The following is a 24493-nucleotide window of genomic DNA, read 5'->3' as shown; positions in this document are numbered from 1 at the left end:
CTCTTACATTTACAATTTTTTCCTCCAAAAAGGTGGAGCCACAGAATTATCATGATGCATGTGTGAGAGATACGTGTGCCTGCAATACAGGAGGAGATTGTGAGTGTTTCTGCTCAGCCGTCGCAGCCTATGCAGCAGCCTGTAACAAGGCCGGAGCCTGCATAAAATGGAGAACTCCCACAATATGCCGTGAGTATTGTAATTGTGTAATTTCTTTTTTAAAAAAGTGTATTGTCAGCTTACAGAAGCTTGTTAATATTCCTTTCCTTTGTTTCATTAGCTCTATTTTGTGATTATTACAACCCTGATGGAGAGTGTGAATGGCACTATGAGTCCTGTGGGAAACCCTGCATGAAGACTTGCAAGAATCCCTCAGGAATTTGCTCCAATAAAATTCCAGCATTAGAAGGTACAAATGAAATAAAAGTCATGTGGGTATTTCATAATTAAGAGTTTATTAGGGAGAAGTGATTGAAAGCACATGCTTTTGTTCTGGCAAAGCCCACTGGTTAAGGGCAGTGGTGCTTACCATCATCCTAACAACCTTTGATTCACTTTAATCACTCAGAGACTGTCCCAGGGTTTGGGCTTGACTTCCTGTCTGTACCTATTCCGTGTTTTTTTGGTGATTTACTGTAATATTTGAATTTTTAAGGTTGCTATCCACGTTGCCCGCCTGAACGATCTTATTTGAGAGAAGATACCATGAAATGTGTATCAAAGGAGAAATGTGGCTGCTATGACAGTGAGGGGAATCATTACGAACCAGAGGAGCGTGTGCCTTCGAAGGAAAAATGCCAGTACTGGTAGGACACTTTCCATTTTATTAAGACTGACAATGGTGCAAATGTTATGCTATTCCAAAAAAATAAATTAAATTGTAAAGCTGACACAATGAAATAATTAATACTGTCATACATTCATGCTGGTAAGTGATATCATAAATTAAAAACAATTTTGTTGCAGCATGATATAGCATATATATATGTATAATAAAGTAGTGATTCGTTGTGAAGAAAATACAAATAAGACATTATGGGTACTATTTTTAAGCATTTTGCAGCACTGCACTGATCAAAGTCAAGTGCGTCTTGCTCACTCCATCAGGGGTGTTTCAAATGCATTACCTGGTCAACCTGGGGTTCACATGGACGCAGGACATACATAAAGGGTTGAATCAGACATAGTACATTATCATACATGGTAGGCTTGTTACAGCCTGTGAGAATCATGGCCAACCACATTTGTTACTTTCATTCCTGTCATGTTTAGTAATAGTTGTCATACTTCAGAAACCCTCTGGTTTTCCATTGAGGAAACGTAGGCCAATATCTATCCACACATATACAGATATGTTATTTTTAAACAGATGTTTTTCCCCATATCCATCTACATGATAACATCTCTGTATACACTGGCCAGTACCAATAAAGTCTAGGTGAGTAGGTGGCTCACTCTGATTAAATGAATAATTGCTTTTTACATACAGGTGAAACTCAAAAAATTAGAATATCGTGCAAAGGTTAGTTTATTTCATTAATTCAACTTAAAAGGTTAAACTAATATATTATATAGACTCATTACATTCAAAGTGAAATATTTCAAGCCTTGTTATAATTTTGATGATTATGGCTTACAGCTTATGAAAACCCCAAATTCAAAATATCAGAAAATTAGAATATTGTGAAAAGGTTCAATATTATAGGCTCAAAGTGTCACACTCTAATCAGCTAATTAATCCAAAACACCTGCAAAGGGTTCCTGAGCCTATAAATGGTCTCTCAGTCTGGTTCAGTAGAATTCACAATCATGGGGAAGACTGCTGACCTGACAGTTGTGCAGAAAACCATCATTGACACCCTCAACAAGGAGGGAAAGCCTCAAAAGATAATTGCAAAAGAAGATGGATGTTCTCTGGTGTTGGTCCCCTGTGCTTTATTAAGTCCAGAGTCAACGCAGCCGTCTACCAGGACATTTTAGAGCACTTCATGCTTCCTTCAGCAGACAAGCTTGATGGAGATGCTGACTTCATTTTCCAGCAGGACTTGGCACCTGCCCACACTGGCAAAAGTACCAAAACCTGGTTCAGTGACCATGGGATTGCTGTGCTTGATTGGCCAGCAAACTCGCCTGATCTAAACCCCATAGAGAATCTATGGGGCATTGCCTAGAGAAAGATGAGAGACATGAGGCCAAACAATGCAAAAGAGCTGAAGGATGCTATTGAAGCATCCTGGTCTTCCATAACACCTCAGCAGTGCCACAGGCTGACAGCATCAATGCCACGCCGCACTGAGGCAGTAATTCATGCAAAAGGGGCCCAAACCAAGTATTGAGTACATATGCATGACTATCCTTTTCAGAGGGCCGACAATTCTGTATTTACATTTTTGTTTTTATTGATTTCATGAAATATTCTAATTTTCTGAGATTTTGAATTTGGGGTTTTCATAAGCTGTAAGCCGTAATCATCAAAATTATAACAAATAAAGGCTTGAAATATCTCACTTTGAATGTAATGAGTCTATATAATATATTAGTTTCACCTTTTAAGTTGAATTACTGAAATAAATGGACTTTTGCATGATATTTAAATTTTTCGAGTTTCACCTGTATCATTGACCTACACTTTATTGACACCTTGCCACACTGGCCCAGGCTGTGAATTGACACAGATTCCACATATAAATATTTGTTTCAGTAACATTTAACATGATCACGTTTGCTGGCTGAAGAGTGTGGAATTAAGGTGGAAAGAGAGCATGAATAAAAATGGTTTTGTTGCATATGGGTGTGCCTTCACAAATAAAATGAAAGGATTTGCACTGTCACATTCCCTAACATGTCTCTCATCCCACTGGAAAGCGAGGCAAGTTGCTAAGATACCAAATTGGCATCGTGTGATGTTGTGCCAAAACCAACATATGACACTAAATGTTTATACATTGTGTTGAATCTGTTATTTTGTGCTTATCTTTTAGTGATTGTCGTTCAGCAAAGACTGGATGCATTATCCAAGGTAAGCATGGTTATGACTATTCTTGTGATTGACTATCACAACATAGAGAACAATGGAATAGAAAATATCATATGTACATTTTAACTAAAAAGATTCATGTAAGTCTCATGTAAATATTTATTTTGCAGCTTGCGAAGAACCACCTACAACAACCACAGAAACTCCCACAACAACATCCACAACCACCACTGCAACGATCACGACCACAGAAACAATTACAACCACACCAACAACAACACCTACAACAACACCAACAACCACAACCACCACTGCAACGATCACAACCACAGAAACAATTACAACCACACCAACAACAACTACAGGTACAACCACAGAAACACCTACAACAACCACAGAAACAACTACGATCACACCAACAACCACAACCACAGGATCAACCACAACCACAAGTACAAGTACAACCCCAGAAAGACCTACTTCAACCACAGAAGCAACTACGACTACACCAACAACCACAACCACAACTAGTACAACAACAGAAATACCCACCACCACAACAACTAGTACAACCACAGAAACACCCACCACCACAGAAACAACTACGACCACACAAACAACCACAACTTCAACTACAACCACAGAAACACCTACAACAACTACAGAAACAGTTACAACTACAACCACAGAAACACCCACAACAACAATTACAACCACAGAAACACCTACAACCACACCCACAACAAGACCTACAACCACACCAACGACCACAACAACAACTACAAGTACAACCACAGAAACACCTACAACAACCACAACAGCAACAACCACAGGAACACCCACAACAACACCCTGCTATGTTTGTAAGTGGTCTCATTGGACAAATAGCAATAAACCTGACAAAGGCGACCAAAACAGTGGGGATTATGAACCCATTGAAAAAATTCCTGATCTAGATCGAAATGTTTGCACAAAACCTCTGGAAATAGAATGTAGGGCAAAAGGCTTAAATACTCCTTTTAATGAACTGGGTCAAAACGTAACATGCGATGCAGAAGTTGGACTTACTTGTCGTAATAAAGACCAAGCTATACCTTACATATGTAATGACTATGAAATACGAGTAAAATGTTGTGTTAACAATTGTGTATCAACATCCCCAACCACAACAACCACAGGATCAACCACAACCACAAGTACAAGTACAACCACAGAAACAACTTCGACCACACCAACAACCCCAACTACAAGTACAACCACAGAAACATTTACAGCCACAACCACAGAAACAACCACAACCACACCTACAACAACCACAACCACAGGTACAAGTACAAGTACAACCACAGAAACACCTACGACAACCACAGAAACAGTTACAACTACAACCACAGAAACACCCACAACAACAATTACAACCTCAGAAACACCTACAACCACACCCACAACAAGTCCTACAACCACACCAACGACCACAACAACAACTACAAGTACAACCACAGAAACACCTACAACAACCACAATCACAACCACAACAGCAACAACCACAGAAACACCCACAACAACACCCTGCTATGTTTGTAAGTGGTCTCATTGGACAAACAGCAATAAACCTGACAAAGGCGACCAAAACAGTGGGGATTATGAACCCATTGAAAAAATTCCTGATCTAGATCGAAATGTTTGCACAAAACCTCTGGAAATAGAATGTAGAGCAAAAGGCTTAAATACTCCTTTTAATGAACTGGGTCAAAACGTAACATGCGATGCAGAAGTTGGACTTACTTGTCGTAATAAAGATCAAGCTATACCTTACATATGTAATGACTATGAAATACGAGTAAAATGTTGTGTTAACAATTGTGTATCAACATCCCCAACCACAACAACCACAGGAACAACCACAACCACAAGTACAAGTACAACCACAGAAACAACTTCGACCACACCAACAACCCCAACTACAAGTACAACCACAGAAACATTTTCAGTCACAACCACAGAAACAACCACAACCAAACCTACAACAACCACAACCACAGAAACAACTACGATCACACCAACAACCACAACCACAAGTACAAGTACAACCACAGAAACACCTACGACAACCACAGAAACAGTTACAACTTCAACCACAGAAACACCCACAACAACAATTACAAGCACAGAAACACCTACAACCACACCCACAACAAGACCTACAACCACACCAACCACAACAACAACAACTACAAGTACAACCACAGAAACAACTACAACAACCACAGAAACAACTATAATCACACCAACATCCACAACCACAGGAACAACCACAACCACAAGTACAAGTACAACCCCAGAAACACCTACTTCAACCACAGAAGCAACTACGACTTCACCAACAACCACAACCACAACAACTAGTACAACAACAGAAACACCCACCCCCACAACCACAGAAACAACAACCCCTAGAGTTGCAACTAATCCACCGGGCACAACAACAACAGCAAGTACTGGACCCCAAGTGAATATGTCGACAACCACAACCACAGAGACACCTACAACCACACCGACAACCACAACTACAAGTACAACCACAGAAACATCTACAACAACATCCACAGAAACACCCACAACAGCCACAGAAATACCCACATCAACAATTACCCCCATAGTAACACCCACGACAACAACTATAACCACAGAAACACCCACAACAACTACAACCACAGAAACACCCACAACAACAACTACAACCACAGAAACACCTACAGCAACTACAACCACTGAAACAATTACAACTACAACAACAGAAACTACAACAACAACCATAGAAACAACACCATCAACTTCAACCACAGAAACAACAACTACAACCACGGAAACACCCACAACAACAATTACAACCACAGAAACACCTACAACCACACCCACAACAGCACCTACGACCACACCAACAACCACAACAACAACAACAACTACAAGTACACCCACAGAAACACCTACAACAACCACAGAAACAACTACGATCACACCAACAACAACAACCACAAGTACAAGTACAACCACAGAAACACCTACGACAACCACAGAAACAGTTACAACTACAACCACAGAAACACCCACAACAACAATTACAACCACAGAAACACCTACAACCACACCCACAACAAGACCTACAACCACACCAACGATCACAACAACAACTACAAGTACAACCACACCAACGATCACAACAACCACAACCACAACTACAGAAACACCCACAACAACACCCTGCTATGTTTGTAAGTGGTCTCATTGGACAAACAGCAATAAACCTGACAAAAGCGACCAAAACAGTGGGGATTATGAACCCATTGAAAAAATTCCTGATCTAGATCGAAATGTTTGCACAAAACCTCTGGAAATAGAATGTAGGGCAAAAGGCTTAAATACTCCTTTTAATGAACTGGGTCAAAACGTAACATGCGATGCAGAAGTTGGACTTACTTGTCGTAATAAAGACCAAGCTATACCTTACATATGTAATGACTATGAAATACGAGTAAAATGTTGTGTGAACAATTGTGTATCAACATCCCCAACCACAACAACCACAGGAACAACCACAACCACAAGTACAAGTACAACCACAGAAACAACTTCGACCACACCAACAACCCCAACTACAATTACAACCACAGAAACATTTACAGCCACAACCACAGAAACAACCACAACCACACCTACAACAACCACAACCACAGGTACAAGTACAAGTACAACCACAGAAACACCTACGACAACCACAGAAACAGTTATAACTACAACCACAGAAACACCAACAACAACAATTACAACCTCAGAAACACCTACAACCACACCCACAAGACCTACAACCACACCAACGATCACAACAACAACTACAAGTACAACCACAGAAACACCTACAACAACCACAACCACAACCACAGAAACACCCACAACAACACCCTGCTATGTTTGTAAGTGGTCTCATTGGACAAACAGCAATAAACCTGACAAAGGCGACCAAAACAGTGGGGATTATGAACCCATTGAAAAAATTCCTGATCTAGATCGAAATGTTTGCACAAAACCTCTGGAAATAGAATGTAGGGCAAAAGGCTTAAATACTCCTTTTAATGAACTGGGTCAAAACGTAACATGCGATGCAGAAGTTGGACTTACTTGTCGTAATAAAGACCAAGCTATACCTTACATATGTAATGACTATGAAATACGAGTAAAATGTTGTGTTAACAATTGTGTATCAACATCCCCAACCACAACAACCACAGGAACAACCACAACCACAAGTACAAGTACAACCACAGAAACAACTTCGACCACACCAACAACCCCAACTACAATTACAACCACAGAAACATTTACAGCCACAACCACAGAAACAACCACAACCACACCTACAACAACCACAACCACAGGTACAAGTACAAGTACAACCACAGAAACACCTACGACAACCACAGAAACACTTATAACTACAACCACAGAAACACCCACAACAACAATTACAACCTCAGAAACACCTACAACCACACCCACAACAAGACCTACAACCACACCAACGACCACAACAACAACAACTACAAGTACAACAACAGAAACACCTACAACAGCCACAACCACAACCACAACAGTAACAACCACAGAAACACCCACAGCAACGCCCTGCTATGTTTGTAAGTGGTCTCATTGGACAAACAGCAATAAACCTGACAAAGGCGACCAAAACAGTGGGGATTATGAACCCATTGAAAAAATTCCTGATCTAGATCGAAATGTTTGCACAAAACCTCTGGAAATAGAATGTAGAGCAAAAGGCTTAAATACTCCTTTTAATGAACTGGGTCAAAACATAACATGCGATGCAGAAGTTGGACTTACTTGTCGTAATAAAGACCAAGCTATACCTTACATATGTAATGACTATGAAATACGAGTAAAATGTTGTGTTAACAATTGTGTATCAACATCCCCAACCACAACCACCACAGGAACAACCACAACCACAAGTACAAGTACAACCACAGAAACAACTTCGACCACACCAACAACCCCAACTACAAGTACAACCACAGAAACATTTACAGCCACAACCACAGAAACAACCACAACCACGCCTACAACAACCACAACCACAGAAACAACTACGATCACACCAACAACCAAAACCACAAGCACAAGTACAAGTACAACCTCAGAAACACCTACAACAACCACAGAAACAGTTACAACTACAACCACTGGAACACCCACAACAACAATTACAACCACAGAAACACCTACAACCGCACCAACAACAAGACCTACAACCACACCACCACCAACAACAACAACTACAAGTACAACCACAGAAACACCTACAACAACCACAGAAACAACTGCGATCACACCAACAACCACAACCACAGGAACAACCACAAGTACAAGTACAACCCCAGAAAGACCTACTTCAACCACAGAAGCAACTACGACTACACCAACAACTACAACAACAACAACAACTACAAGTACAACCACAGAAACACCTACGACAACCACAGAAACAGTTACAACTACAACCACAGAAACACCCACAACAACAATTACAACCACAGAAACACCTACAACCACACCCACAACAAGACCTACAACCACACCAACGACCACAACAACAACTACAAGTACAACCACAGAAACACCTACAACAACCACAGAAACACCCACAACAACACCCTGCTATGTTTGTAAGTGGTCTCATTGGACAAACAGCAATAAACCTGACAAAGGCGACCAAAACAGTGGGGATTATGAACCCATTGAAAAAATTCCTGATCTAGATCGAAATGTTTGCACAAAACCTCTGGAAATAGAATGTAGAGCAAAAGGCTTAAATACTCCCTTTAATGAACTGGGTCAAAACGTAACATGCGATGCAGAAGTTGGACTTACTTGTCGTAATAAAGACCAAGCTATACCTTACATATGTAATGACTATGAAATACGAGTAAAATGTTGTGTTAACAATTGTGTATCAACATCCCCAACCACAACCACCACAGGAACAACCACAACCACAAGTACAAGTACAACCACAGAAACATCTTCGACCACACCAACAACCCCAACTACAAGTACAACCACAGAAACATTTACAGCCACAACCACAGAAACAACCACAACCACGCCTACAACAACCACAACCACAGAAACAACTACGATCACACCAACAACCACAACCACAAGCACAAGTACAAGTACAACCTCAGAAACACCTACAACAACCACAGAAACAGTTACAACTACAACCACTGGAACACCCACAACAACAATTACAACCACAGAAACACCTACAACCGCACCAACAACAAGACCTACAACCACACCACCAACAACAACAACAACTACAAGTACAACCACAGAAACACCTACAACAACCACAGAAACAACTGCGATCACACCAACAACCACAACCACAGGAACAACCACAAGTACAAGTACAACCCCAGAAAGACCTACTTCAACCACAGAAGCAACTACGACTACACCAACAACCACAACAACAACAACAACTACAAGTACAACCACAGAAACACCTACGACAACCACAGAAACAGTTACAACTACAACCACAGAAACACCCACAACAACAATTACAACCACAGAAACACCTACAACCACACCCACAACAAGACCTACAACCACACCAACGACCACAACAACAACTACAAGTACAACCACAGAAACACCTACAACAACCACAGAAACACCCACAACAACACCCTGCTATGTTTGTAAGTGGTCTCATTGGACAAACAGCAATAAACCTGACAAAGGCGACCAAAACAGTGGGGATTATGAACCCATTGAAAAAATTCCTGATCTAGATCGAAATGTTTGCACAAAACCTCTGGAAATAGAATGTAGAGCAAAAGGCTTAAATACTCCTTTTAATGAACTGGGTCAAAACGTAACATGCGATGCAGAAGTTGGACTTACTTGTCGTAATAAAGACCAAGCTATACCTTACATATGTAATGACTATGAAATACGAGTAAAATGTTGTGTTAACAATTGTGTATCAACATCCCCAACCACAACCACCACAGGAACAACCACAACCACAAGTACAAGTACAACCACAGAAACAACTTCGACCACACCAACAACCCCAACTACAATTACAACCACAGAAACATTTACAGCCACAACCACAGAAACAACCACAACCACGCCTACAACAACCACAACCACAGAAACAACTACGATCACACCAACAACCACAACCACAAGCGCAAGTACAAGTACAACCTCAGAAACACCTACAACAACCACAGAAACAGTTACAACTACAACCACTGGAACACCCACAACAACAATTACAACCACAGAAACACCTACAACCGCACCAACAACAAGACCTACAACCACACCACCAACAACAACAACAACTACAAGTACAACCACAGAAACACCTACAACAACCACAGAAACAACTGCGATCACACCAACAACCACAACCACAGGAACAACCACAAGTACAAGTACAACCCCAGAAAGACCTACTACAACCACAGAAACACCCACAACAACAATTACAACCACAGAAACACCTACAACCACACCCACAACAAGACCTACAACCACACCAACGACCACAACAACAACTACAAGTACAACCACAGAAACACCTACAACAACCACAACCATACCAACAACCACAACAACTACAAGTACAACCACAGAAACACCTACAACAACCACACCAACAACCACAACAACAACCACAACCACAGGAACAACCACAACCACAAGTACAAGTACAACCCCAGAAACACCTACTTCAACCACAGAAGCAACTACGACTTCACCAACAACCACAACCACAACAACTAGTACAACAACAGAAACACCCACCCCCACAACCACAGAAACAACAACCCCTAGAGTTGCAACTAATCCACCGGGCACAACAACAACAGCAAGTACTGGACCCCAAGTGAATATGTCGACAACCACAACCACAGAGACACCTACAACCACACCAATAACCACAATTACAAGTACAACCACAGAAACATCTACAACAACATCCACAGAAACACCCACAACAGCCACAGAAATACCCACATCAACAATTACCCCCATAGTAACACCCACGACAACAACTATAACCACAGAAACACCCACAACAACAACTACAACCACAGAAACACCCACAACAACAACTACAACCACAGAAACACCTACAGCAACTACAACCACTGAAACAATTACAACTACAACAACAGAAACAGAAACAACTTCGACCACACCAACAACCCCAACTACAAGTACAACCACAGAAACATTTACAGCCACAACCACAGAAACAACCACACCTACAACAACCACAACCACAGAAACAACTACGATCACACCAACAACCACAACCACAAGTACAAGTACAACCACAGAAACACCTACAACAACCACAGAAACAGTTACAACTACAACCACAGAAACACCCACAACAACAATTACAACCACAGAAACACCTACAACCACACCCACAACAAGACCTACAACAGCTACAACCACACCAACAACCACAACCACAACTACAAGTACAACCACAGAAACATCTACAACAACATCCACAGAAACACCCACAACAGCCACAGAAATACCCAGATCAACAACTACCCCCATAGTAACACCCACGACAACAATTATAACCACAGAAACACCCACAACAACAACTACAACCACAGAAACACCCACAACAACAACTACAACCACAGAAACACCCACAACAACAACTACAACCACAGAAACACCTACATCAACTACAACCACTGAAACAATTACAACTACAACGCGAGAAACTACAACAACCATAGAAACAACACCATCAACTTCAACCACAGAAACAACAACTACAACCACGGAAACACCTACAGCAACTGAAACACCCACAACACTACCGCCCCCTGAAGACTGTTCAAGTCTCGATCCTCCTAGAAAGGTATTTGAATTTAGTTTCATAAATATGTGCTTCAAACTTGCATGTTTTTGCTTTAAATTGCTTACACCACTTTTGGTAACACATGTGGAAGGTAAACAAAGCAGCACATAGCCGTTGTGGTCTGCAAAAACCAACACAACCGCCTTCATCTACCGCCACCATAAAAGGAAATGAAAACCAAATGGATTAACTTTATTTTTAATGGAAATGTTCCCAGAACAACTGTAAAACACTTTTATGTGTGCGCTAAACTTTTTACCCTTTTTTCTGACAGCTGTCTCAAAAAGGGCCAGCATCATACAAAGCAGAGTCCTGCACAGGACTTATTTTGCAAACCCAGTACATAAATAACAGATTGTTTTTGAGTTCACTGTGGTGAAGATAGTTTTAGTTTAGATCAGGGAGGTGCACATGATTATAGAGGGGCAGGGGCTCAAAATCAGAAAAGGGCAGTACATGCGCGTGCACCACATTTTTTTCCAGGCCTTAATAACACAATATGTAGATTATTAATTAATGTAAAATTAATAAACAAAGTACTTATAGAAAGCCAACTACTTAGCTGTGCATCCTGTGTAGCTGTGAGTGATATGCAATTGCCATTTCTTTTGTGTCAACAAGTTATTGTCGACATGAGTTTATTCACATTATCATAATACTGAGGTTTGGAAGACATGCAATTCAGCTGCAATTCTTAAAAAGCAATAAAACACTGGTTTATTATTAGGCTATTTATTGGAGGGCAAGTGCAAACTAGAAATACAAGCTACACATCTAAACATGTGACAAAACCAAGAAATTACCACTGTGACTGCTACTGTGAATGTTAGTAGGAACAACAATGTTTACAACAACAAAGTCACAATAAACTCAATATCGGGAAGAACTGAAGATTTGTGGCAAGATAAACAGCCGACACAGACAGCTGTCAGATTATTCTTAACTGTCATTAACAAGCAGTTAGTTTAACAAGCACAAATGGACACTCTTCTGAAATATGACTCATATTTAAGCACGTTGCATAAGTAGAAGGTGACTTGTTAGCCCCCGCGAGGAAGTTATATTAATGGATTCATAACTCACAAAGCTTCAAGTCGCTCCACTGTCACGTCTCATCTACGTGCGTGGTGGAGTTCTGATGAGGCAGCGGCCTCTCTCTCTCTCTTTTCTCTCTCTCTCTCTTTCTCTCTTTGTCCTCAAAATAAGAGCTTTACATTGCACCCCATTGGAGTTTAGAACTGAGTTCTTAGCGGGGGGCTTTTAATTTGAAAGTAGCGACCGTTCGTAGAGAGAGAGAGAGAGCAGCAGACAGAGAAGCGGCTTTATAGACTCAACACACTCACAACACCATATTATGTACGAAATGCGTATGGTAGATAATTGTGGCGTTTTTATACCGCCGTTTTTTTTAATATCCCTTTGCACAACAGGATTTTATTTAGTCATTTAAGAAACACACAAATAGGGCACTTTATAATTGGAGGTAAAAAGGGCAGGGGCTCAAGCACCCCTTGGGCCTTATGTGTGCATGTGCCTGGTTTAGATATTTGACAGACATTCAAATGTCTCTTTAAATGTTTCTCCCAAAAAGCCCAGTCTGCTTTGATTCGATACCCAAATTTATGTGGACAAGCACTGACAGATTTCTTTTTTCAAAATATATTCCATGTAACAGGACAGATAGCCTTAAAATAACAATGCTGTCATTATGTACTGAGTTCTAAGTTTTACCTTATTTGACTTTGTTACCAGTGTCTACTTTATTAACGTCTGAGACAGTCTGAAGCAAAGCCTTTAATAATTTCTTTGATAGAAGGGAAGGACATTTGAATGGCTGTTATTCTCAGTGGGCCTCATTCATGAACCGTTCTTATGAACAAATTTGTTCTTAAGTCCCACTTACGAAGATTTTACAAAGATTGTGGCATTCATGAATGTTTTCTTATCTAAGATTTTTTCTCAGGCAAGAACAAATCCTACGAACACTCAGGAGTACTCTAACGCACATTTCAGGGCTGAAATGTTGGCATGGTTGTGTTTTCTTCTCTTGTGTAGTTCAATAAAATGCAATATTACAGTGATAATTCTGTCATTTTAATCATTTATTTATTCATTTCATATTTTTGGTAATTTACAAAGAATTTAAATTCTAAAATAAATTAAATGTGCCAATGATTTAAGATAAATCAAGTAAATTGGAAACATGCCATCAATTAGTAACCCCCCCACCCTATTTATACATGGCATTTATTCATCCAAGGCCCGCAAAACAATGGCATATATATTGCTCCTGCGGCTTTCATCAATGTAAGAACACAGCTGCGAACAATTCTGAGGCTTACGGACGCGTTGGTGAATCTGACGTAGGGTTTTCTTAAGGAACCTCTTAAGAACAACTTAAGAAAGAATCTAAGAAGATTCTTAAGAAGATATTGGTGAATGAGGCCCATTGATCTTTTGAGTTAAGTACATGTGAAGTAAAGTGCACCAACATTCAGTAGATTTAACTTGCTATTATTTATCATTTGAAATGCTCTCAATGCCAATAATATTATAACAGCCGCTTGTTTGTTTATTTTTACACCTTCCCTTCCTGGAGATAGTCTAAACTAGTGTAGGATGACACAGAATTCTGTTATATCAATAGACCTCCTCTTTAGCAGACTATTACAACAAATGTCAGTGGTTGTGACTGATAATACAACCTTTAATTAATACTACATTTCACCTCAGCATTGTACCTATGTAAAATTCTTCACTCAATTTCTGAAATATTTTCAAGATGTGTATATTGTACATGTGTCCAGCTAGTGGGCTCAAGTCTTATATTGATTTTACAAATTTTTTTGATTCTTGATTGGTAGTACTGCCTTTGCCTTTACAGCATGGTGAAACTTGGAGGGAAGACAAGTGTTCCACAAAAAAGTGTGACAATGGAAGCGAAATAAAAACACCTGTGTCATGTAAAACAGTGACCAAGCCTGTGTGTGAAAATTCGATGCCACCAGTTAGGATTTACGATGAAACAGGCTGTTGTTTCCACTACGAATGCAAATGTAAGTTCAAATGAAAGCATTTTATAAATTCACATTCAGGACATCTTAAAACTGCTGCAGATATCGGCTATTGATTATATTTGCAGTATTTCTGAGATGTAAAACTTATTGTGATCTCAACTTAATGTTTGCAGGTCTTTGCTATGGCTGGGGAGATCCTCACTATAAGACATTTGATGGCAAGTATTACAGCTTCCAGGAAAACTGCACATATGTGCTGGTCAAAGAGATCATTCCTCGATACAACATTACAATTTATATCGACAACGAAAACTGTGATCCTTCTGGAAGTGTGACATGTACAAAAGCCCTGCTTGTTTTTTACAAAAACTATAACATTACTCTTGTCCTGGAGAGAGCCCCAAAGACCAGGAGCTTGGTAAGTTTTGCCGCAATAAACTTTCTTAACTTAAATTTTAAAGACCCCCTCCACACATGTATTAAGGGTTAGGCATAGTATGTGAAATACTCTGGCATGGTTATATCTATCTATCTATATCTATCTCTCTCTCTCTCTCTCTCTCTATATATATATATATATATATATATATATATATATATATATATATATATATATATATATATCTATATATATATATATATATATATATATATAGATATATAGATATAGATATAAATATAGATATATATGTACATATATATGTACATATATATGTACATATATACTTATATACTTATATATATGACATTTTCAATGAGAACATTATTATATAATAATACTACATCAGTATATTTAGATAATATGCAATGATATCGATGAACAATACTGTTTCGCCTAAAACATGTTTAAATTGTTTAGGTGTACATCAACAACAATCAGGTAGTCCCAGCCTACTCTAATGATGACCTCCGCATAACAACTACAGGAATAAGGCTGTTGTTGAGAATCCCAGCAATTGATGCACATGTGACGCTAGCAGGATTCTCCTTCAGTGTGCAGTTGCCATTTTCCTTTTTCCACAGCAACACAGAGGGACAGTGTGGTAAGTTGATCATGAATTTGCTGTTGAAATAGGCATCAAGATTGAATATGAAAATGCCAATGGATGCATCAAATGTGGTAACAAATGGGTTGTAATATCTATCATGTTTATCTTAACTTTCACAAGGTTATTGTGACAATAACAAGGAAAATGACTGTAGATTACCAAATGGCCAGATTCATCCCTCATGCGCAGGGATGGGACAGTGGCAAGTAAATGTTACTAATAAGCCATATTGTCAGAAGCCGCCTCCTCCAACACCAATACCAGTACCAACATCATCACCTCGACCAACTTGCAAAGCTTCTATTTGTGAAATTTTGATCAGCAAGTAAGACTTTACCTAAAAATAAACAATAATCATGTAGATTCATTCTGGAGTGACACCTGGATTAACTGCCTACTTTCCTTTCATTTCCATTAAGGGTGTTTGAGGAATGCCACAAAGTAATCCCAGTAGATGACCTTTATAAGTCCTGTCAATTTGATGTTTGCCACACATCGCCACGCATCGGTTGTTCCAGTTTGGAGCTGTATGCCTCAAAGTGTGCTGAAGCGTCTATCTGTGTAGCCTGGAGGAATGCTACTAATGGATTGTGTGGTAGGAGGGTTTTTTCTTTAAGTAGAGCGCAAACAGTGTTATCTTATAGATGTCCAGATTTTTTATTTGATGTTAAAATCCACTTTCTGTTATTGTAGAATATAAGTGTCCAGCAACGAAAGTCTACAAGCCTTGTGGGCGAGGTGTTGAACCAACTTGTAATGCAAGGTAATCACTCGGTTCTATGTAGCAATTTCATAAATTAAATAATGTCAGCTGCTTGTGATTTTACAAGGCACAACCTATAGCCATGCTAATAGCTCTGAGATGCTGTACTTAGGCTCAAATGTAATGTCAGCTTGCTAACATGCTCATGAAGAAAATGCGAACATGCAGTAAGGAAGTTGTGTTTACCATGATCACCATCACTGGTGTGATAGTATTTTACATGTACAAGTACAGCCAAAGCTAATTGGAATTTCGCAGGTATTTTGGTATATTGATACTTTGGTTATAAACCAAAATTGGACAAATTAAAATTTTGATTTGATGATAGCACTAGATAAGAAGTAATTACATCTGATCATGAGGGGATTTCTCATTTCTGTACCAAGTAGTATTGTAATCCATTCAATATTTGTTGAGAACTTTCATTAAAACTGCAAATTTCAACCTTATGGTGGCAATAGTGGAAAAGTAAGGGTGTGACTAGTAATTAAGATTCTTTCTCGAGGGACCGTGAATGTCTGTGCAAAATTTCACAGCAATCAGTTAAGTATATAATACAATACAGTATATCAATTCTGAAAATATTCTGTTTGTTTTTAATCCATTTTCTTCACATTAAGATACAACAAAAAACAAGAAGAAGGCAGCCAGAAACAAGATTATACTGGATTCCAGGATGGATGTTATTGCCCAGAAGGGAAGATGTTATTCACTTCCAATTCTGACATATGCGTCTCCTCCTGTAAGAGATTCTGGTGTGAGAAAGTTTTATTTTTATTTTTAGGAATTAATTTATGTACAAATAAATTGATTGTTTTTATTGTTTAAGGCTGCACTGGACCTTATGGCGAACCTAAAGAGGTAAATGCCCACAACATGACTAACTTAAATTTTTCATTGTGTAATTATTGTGCTGTTACCACATTAAGTCTGTTTCATTAAATAGGTCGGTGATACCTGGCGGAGTGGCTGTAAGCAGTGTGTTTGTGATAAGGTCACTATGAGTGTCCAGTGTGTGCCTCTCACATGTCCCACTCAAGAGCCAATAACCTGTAATAAGGAAGGAGAGGTGTTAGTGAACCGCACTGTGGACTGCTGTGAGAGACATCAGTGTGGTGAGTTATTCAAAGTCTGCTGACATAAAAGTTTAACAGAAACTGGTATGATGTTTTTTCACAATTTTGCACACATTTACACAACCGTTTACTCATCATGAGGAGTACTTTTCTTCCCCCCTCCCCGTCTAAATACTGGCTCTCCAATGACAGAAAAAGTACACTCATTTGCCACGTCATGAGATACACCTAGCTAAATCTAGTACAATCCAATACAACTGTCCTGGAAAAAATCCACTATTCATGGAGGTTATTTTTGTCATTGTTGTTGAAAACTGCAGTTTAACTTAATTGCATTGTACAGCAAGGTGACTTTTATTTAGCTTACCCCCAGTGATGTACAGAGGGCTGGACACATTCATAGAAATTGTCAATAAAAGCACAAAAAACGGAATGAAGACCATCACAATTTCAGCAAAATGAACATTCATGAAGGTAAATTCATGACAGGGTTGTTGCATTAGACTGCATTGATTTCAGATTGGTGTATTTATTTAACTGGCAAGTGTGTGTTATGGAAAGGAAACATTAGAAATTGGGCTCACAGATTTTGGCAGATGCATTATCCACCAGGAGGGTCTAACTTTGAAGTTCAAATGTGGGAGGTGAAGGGTAGCATTTAGAGTTTAACACATAAAGGGGAATAAAGGTCAGGATATCTTGGCCTCTGCTGAACAATTTTCTCTCACAAATCCCACAGCTTCACAGAAAAGTGTTTACTATTAATTCAGATATTCAAGGGATGTGTTGAATAGGTACATACTTAAAGGCACACATAATGTCCATCAGCTGTGCAAATTTGGAGTTCTTACCATCACTGTAATCATTATTGATAATACATGTGACATTTAGCTCGTGTTAAATTCTGCATTAAAGCAGGATTCTCAAATCATGAACAAATATTATGTGCATAAAAAGGTAAAATGGAAAAAGACATGCACATTTAAATTAAATGGGAGGAATGCCCATACTGGACTTGAAGGAATTAAACAAAAGTTTTTCCCCTTGAAAAAAAATGCATTACTTCACAAAGCAAACTATAGTGTCAAATGATTGGTATGCCATTATTTTACCATTTGTCCAATTTGAAACCTAAACAGGATATTTTCGGTTGTTCTTAAAAGTTTTTTGTTTTGTTATATCAGTGAAAGATGGTATTCCTGTTACTTTTTTTGCAAATAAATAACTTTTATTATTGTGAATGTAATAGTTATTCAAGTTAATGTGTCTAACAATATTTGGTTGCTTATGGTATCCTCACCAACCCTGGAAATTTGTTTTAACCAACAGAATGTGTTAAGAGCCGCTGTTCATCACAGAAGTGCAAACTGGGATTTGAATTGAATATCCACAACTCAAATGACAGCTGCTGCCCAGCCTGTGGTAGGCTTTGAATATAGGTTTCAGTTACATTTACTAATAGTATTAGTGTGTGTAAGATGACCTTAAACTAAACTCAGCAAAGCCTTTGATGTGATCATATTTGTTACCTTTTTTTTTATCCAGTACCCAAAGGCGTATGTGTCTTCGATGAGACTGAGTACAGGGTAAGGAGTAATATACTCTTTATATTTTGAATCTCCTCAAATAAAAGTATACTTGCCTATTAAAGTGTTACTAATACTCTTCAATCTTTAAATTAAGTATACTAGAATACAATAGAATTCACTCTTCCATGCCTGAGTAATATTTGTTTTGCTGGCGTTCGTATGACACTGGCTCAGACTTGACATTTTACCGTTCACAGCCCGGTAAGGAATTCTCCAAAAGCCCATGTGAATCATGCCGCTGTACTGAAACTCAGAATACCACCAGCCAGTTGAACATCATTGAGTGTCGCCAGGAACCGTGTAACAAAACGTGTCCAAAGGTACTTAACTCTCAGAAATGCTGATACATAGATGTGTTTTTTCTAGATGAACATGATGATTGGTCTTAATCGTTTACCGATGATACCATGACTTTAGTGTAATGAAAATACCAACTTTTTTTCACATAACTAAGATGTATCTAGTATTGGGTTATACAGATATTTTGGTTTTATTGGCTCAGGTTTGTGTCTCTAAGATTTCTGCCACCATCTGAATACAGTGAAGGTGAATGGAACATTGTCCTCTGTTGACAGTTTCTTCTGAAGATTATCCAAAGTACCAGGGACATTGTTTATGGAAAATGTTGTTGCTATTGAATTCTTTTAAATGAAAAGAAAATGTTTTTTGATCTATAATCACATAATTTTAGCTGGTAGCAGAAGTCTCAGAGATGGCTACATGAAAGAAAGTGAGAAGTTTTATTTTGTAATTTGGATGAAACTATTTATTTAACTATATAATTCAGGGATGGAACTATTCCGTATGTACTAGTAATTACTTAATATGTGTGGACTTCTAGTAATTGATCAGAGATGCAGACCACACTGATTTTGGCATTTTTCAGGGCTATGTGTATGAGGACAAATCTGGACAATGTTGTGGATCATGCAAAAAGACAAGCTGTGTTTTGGTGCTCCAAGGCTTCACTTCTCCAATAATTATTCAAGTAAGTGATGTGTAATGGAAACACCTTCAGAATCAGCATCTGCAACCTCATAGGAAATGTTAAGCAAAAAAAATATATTCAGTCATATCCACTTAACCCCAAAAACCCAATAACTGCCGAGTCTGCCGAGTCCCCAAATTTATTGAGATAAGACATTATTTACATCCTTTCTTAAACTGAACACTTCATTTGCCACAAAGCTAGTGTTAGCTTTGCAACCTGTCAAAAGTGAGTTGCATGGGTCTGAGCTCGCTGCACCTCAAGGTTATATGTAACACATTTTCAAATTCATGTGCGATCTAATGGCTTAACATAGATTTAGATTATGCCAGTTGAGCTGCATTAAGCTTTTTTTTTAATCCAGCAGTTTTTTTACGTTTTGAAACAGGTCCCCAGGTACTTTCCCTAGGCATGTGGGTGGATAGATATTAAGTGAATTTTCATTTTTGGGTGAACTTTTCTTCTAAATTGCAGTATAATTCAGAATGGTTTATGTTTCCTAATCAACCTCCTCTACACCTCTAACAGCCTTCTCAGTCTTGGTCTCCACCGAATAACAACTGTACCAAGTATGATTGCCAGAAGGAGAAGGATGAGTTCAGAACCTCTGTAAACAACATAACATGTCCTGAATTTGATCCGGAGAACTGTATTCCTGTGAGTATAATCCAGTCTCTTTGTTTATAACTTTGAATTGATTATTTTACAACCTATAACCTCAAAACAGTTTAACATTTGTCAAGCAATATGAGTCGATGTATATGGTTAGAGAAATATGATATGATATGAGATGAAAGACACAAATACATCAGGAATTTTTACATTTGTCATGTTGTTTATCTGCATATGTTATAATCTGTCGTCTCTATTTTACAGGGAACTGAACAAACTGATGTGAATGGTTGTTGCAAAAGTTGTAAGTGTTCCTAGATAACATTTAAATTACACAATATTATAATTATGTTTATGTTATTACACATACATATAGACCTTCATGAACCCCATTCGCAACCACTGACATCTTTGTTTATTTAAATGATTTGACTAACATGTGAGACCTTGGTGTTTGGGGGAAATATGGAGATAATTTTGTCCTCTTTCGTCAGACCAAAAGCCAACAGAATGAGGAATTTACAATAATAAAAGACCCAGAAAGAGAGCAGGTCGACATGTTTGAGAAGCTGGAGCCAGTGAATGTTTGGCATTTTGAAATTTTATACAGATTACTATAAAACTGTTGATCATTTTTCTGTCAACCAAACATTTGATATATCAACTCACTGTTTCAGCACTAAATTTCTTTCTTCAAAGGCTAAAACTTAGATGCTTTGTTTTACTTTGCAACTGCAACAATAAATGTGTGTGAAATGTAGTTTTTGCAGAAAGATGAAAAAGATGTTCATGTGTTGAACACAGGTACTCCTCGTCACCACTGTGTAATAAAGAAGAACACCACTGTTCTGAAGATAAAGGACTGCCAGTCAGTTGTGCCAGTGGAGATGACAGCCTGTCAGGGATCCTGTGGACTGTCCTCATCAATGTAAGAAGCCAAGGATTCCAAAATAGAAACTTTTTTACTCAATCATTCTAAAACCACCCACCCAATTTTCATGTGAAGAGTAATTTCTAAGAATAATGTCTGTTTAAACTGAACGGCAGGTGACTGATATTGATCCTGTCTCAATTTACAGGTACGTTATGGAGAGCAAAAGATGGATGCATTCATGCACGTGTTGTCAAGAAACAGCCTACAGTGAGAAGAAGGTGGAGATGAAGTGCTCCGGTGGCAAAAGGAAAATGTACTCCTTTTTTTCAGTTGACAAGTGTGGTTGCCAAAAATGTTCTGAGAGCAACGTATCAATGAAAAAGGAGAAGGAAAATGAAGGGAAGGGAAAGGATAAGGGACACCACCTGGGAAAGGGACATGGACTAGGAAAGAGACACGGACTGGGAAAGGGAAAAGGAAAGGGAAAGGGAAAACATGATTAATATACTTTTATAAACTTCAACAATTCCTCTCCACAGTCTATTAGAGAATCACGACTCAGTATGTGAAGCTGAACCCTCTTTAAGCTTTGGAGAGGATTATCCTTTATCCCAATTATATCATGTGGTGTTTTCTTAGAGGGTGTTTTCTCTTCCTTTTTTAATTTAATGATTTAAGAGATTAAAGACACAATGGATTTTTCGGCCTGGAGAAAAGGGATTATATTTGTGGTAAAGGCGAAAGATCTGAAACATAGATTTGATTTTTTGTCAATGGTGTTGTTTACCATTTCAAACAGCACCATTGACAAACATTATATTGAATGTTTGAGTAAAAAAGTGTAATGAATCTTGAAACAATCATTATCCAGCATCTGATGTTTCACTCTTCTGCAAATCTTAATAAACTCTATTTTTCATGGCAATTTTTGTGTAATTTGTCTGCATGTGTTTATATTATGTATTGTTGGTAGTGAGGAGAATCTCCTCATTTCAGTAATTGTATTTATTTTGCCCACAGGGAGTGCACCATTATTTGTCATTTAAAATACACTGAGTCTTAATCTACTTATGAATCAATATTTGTATGGAATGTACAAATTTCTCTACAATAGGTGAACCATCCGAACCTCACATGAGCGTTAGTGGCTGTTAACACATTGTTTTGTCTTAGTTGAATTGACAAGGTGCTGCATTACCCTGTAAAGCAAAAATGTGTTCCAATTAATTTGAAAAACACCAACTCTATTTAGAAACAGAGCCGGGGCGCCGTCATCCACGTGGGGCGCCGAAAACGGGGGAGAAAAAAAAACAAACAAAAAAACATTAAAATGAAAAAAATATATATATATTTTTACCAGTGCCATTACTACCATTATTTCGCAATATTATATCAGCCCACTGCAATATAACGTCATAGCAAGGACTATTAAATGACGGAGAGGCCTTTTTCTGGGTTCCTGGCTCGGTGCACTGTACCTGTCCTCTGTGAGGGGGGCGGGTCGAGAGGCAAGCTGCCTGCATCTGACCGGACCGAGACCCCAAGACCCAGAGAGAGATTTTGTAGCGAAACCACAAGGTCCAAAAGACTGAAACCATCCGGCGCCCGGAGAAGGAAACGAAGGAAAGAAGAGGAAGAAAAACGTGAAGAAGATACAGGTACAGTAACGTCAATGTGATGAAGTGAATAAATTTAATAGTTTTATGATCGTTGTTGGCAGCATGGTTTAATAATCAATAAATAGCTGAGTCGACGTGTGTTAATGTTAATCCACCCTAAGTTCATCAGGGACGTTTGGAAAGTTAACCTTAGGCCTGTTCAGGTGTTTTTTACAGGTGTCTTTCCTGCTTGTATGTCAGTTAAAATGCCATGCTCCCCTTTGTAATAGTGTAGTTCTAAGCCTTTGGTTTATTGTGTCACAGTTTATGTTTGTTAAAGTTTACATCAGTGTTAAAGTGCAGTTAAAGTGTATTACTGTTAATACTCCACACCTTAGCTTTCCCATATCATTCATAGGCGAAATATATACACTGCACTTGTACTCTGGTTGGACTGAATTGCATTGCAATGACAATAAAGTTGAATGAATCTCATCACATTTTCATTATTAGTCTATGTATAGCACACATCAAGCATCTGTTGTTGTTGTTGTTGTTGTTTTAATTAAAATGTAACATGCAGTGGTCATAGATACTTCTCTTCTCTCTTCAGATGCACTTTTAACATATTTCACCACCAGCCCAGTGACACAGCACCAGGTGCTCCTGACCCTCTACCTCAGCACAGCAGAGTGACACAGCATCAGTACTAAAAGCTGACTGGACATCTCTTCTGACTGACTTAGTGAGATGAGAGCTAGTTCACAGAGGACCATTTCAAATAAAAAGCTGTTACACATTTCCCAAAAACAAAGATGGGAGAGTGTCGACATGACTTTTGTAACAGAGTCTTAGTCAATGCTGAAAAAATCAAAAGAAGCTGGCTGATGTACTCAAACAGAAATATAGCTTGCACTGCTTCTGCTGCTAAATGTTTTCTACAAAAGAGTAC

The 24493-nt window shown here is 38.7% G+C and overlaps 1 protein-coding gene across 1 annotated transcript in view; it reads left to right on the top strand.

The window, feature by feature from the left end:
* The window catches only part of LOC115586568 (mucin-2-like), a 33741-nt gene extending 10873 nt beyond the window's left edge, over window positions 1-22868 (top strand). Inside the window, exons 25-47 of the mRNA XM_030425714.1 lie at window positions 33-189; window positions 281-409; window positions 656-806; window positions 2982-3019; window positions 3148-3272; window positions 3363-11975; window positions 14860-15031; window positions 15166-15410; window positions 15852-16035; window positions 16162-16366; window positions 16461-16636; window positions 16735-16804; window positions 17425-17546; window positions 17634-17665; window positions 17751-17919; window positions 19210-19302; window positions 19426-19466; window positions 19667-19789; window positions 20356-20457; window positions 20986-21114; window positions 21334-21373; window positions 21874-21997; window positions 22149-22868. Of these exons, the coding sequence (XP_030281574.1) occupies window positions 33-189; window positions 281-409; window positions 656-806; window positions 2982-3019; window positions 3148-3272; window positions 3363-11975; window positions 14860-15031; window positions 15166-15410; window positions 15852-16035; window positions 16162-16366; window positions 16461-16636; window positions 16735-16804; window positions 17425-17546; window positions 17634-17665; window positions 17751-17919; window positions 19210-19302; window positions 19426-19466; window positions 19667-19789; window positions 20356-20457; window positions 20986-21114; window positions 21334-21373; window positions 21874-21997; window positions 22149-22446 (11538 nt within the window). The 3' untranslated portion in view covers window positions 22447-22868. The remainder of the gene's footprint in view (window positions 1-32; window positions 190-280; window positions 410-655; window positions 807-2981; window positions 3020-3147; window positions 3273-3362; window positions 11976-14859; window positions 15032-15165; window positions 15411-15851; window positions 16036-16161; window positions 16367-16460; window positions 16637-16734; window positions 16805-17424; window positions 17547-17633; window positions 17666-17750; window positions 17920-19209; window positions 19303-19425; window positions 19467-19666; window positions 19790-20355; window positions 20458-20985; window positions 21115-21333; window positions 21374-21873; window positions 21998-22148) is intronic.
* Window positions 22869-24493: the final 1625 nt, after the last annotated feature.

The sequence above is a fragment of the Sparus aurata genome, chromosome 8 (assembly GCF_900880675.1).
Source record: "Sparus aurata chromosome 8, fSpaAur1.1, whole genome shotgun sequence".
Lineage (NCBI taxonomy): Eukaryota > Metazoa > Chordata > Actinopteri > Spariformes > Sparidae > Sparus > Sparus aurata.
The sequence above is the reverse complement of the archived record's forward strand: the minus strand, read 5'-3'. Positions and strand labels throughout refer to the sequence as shown.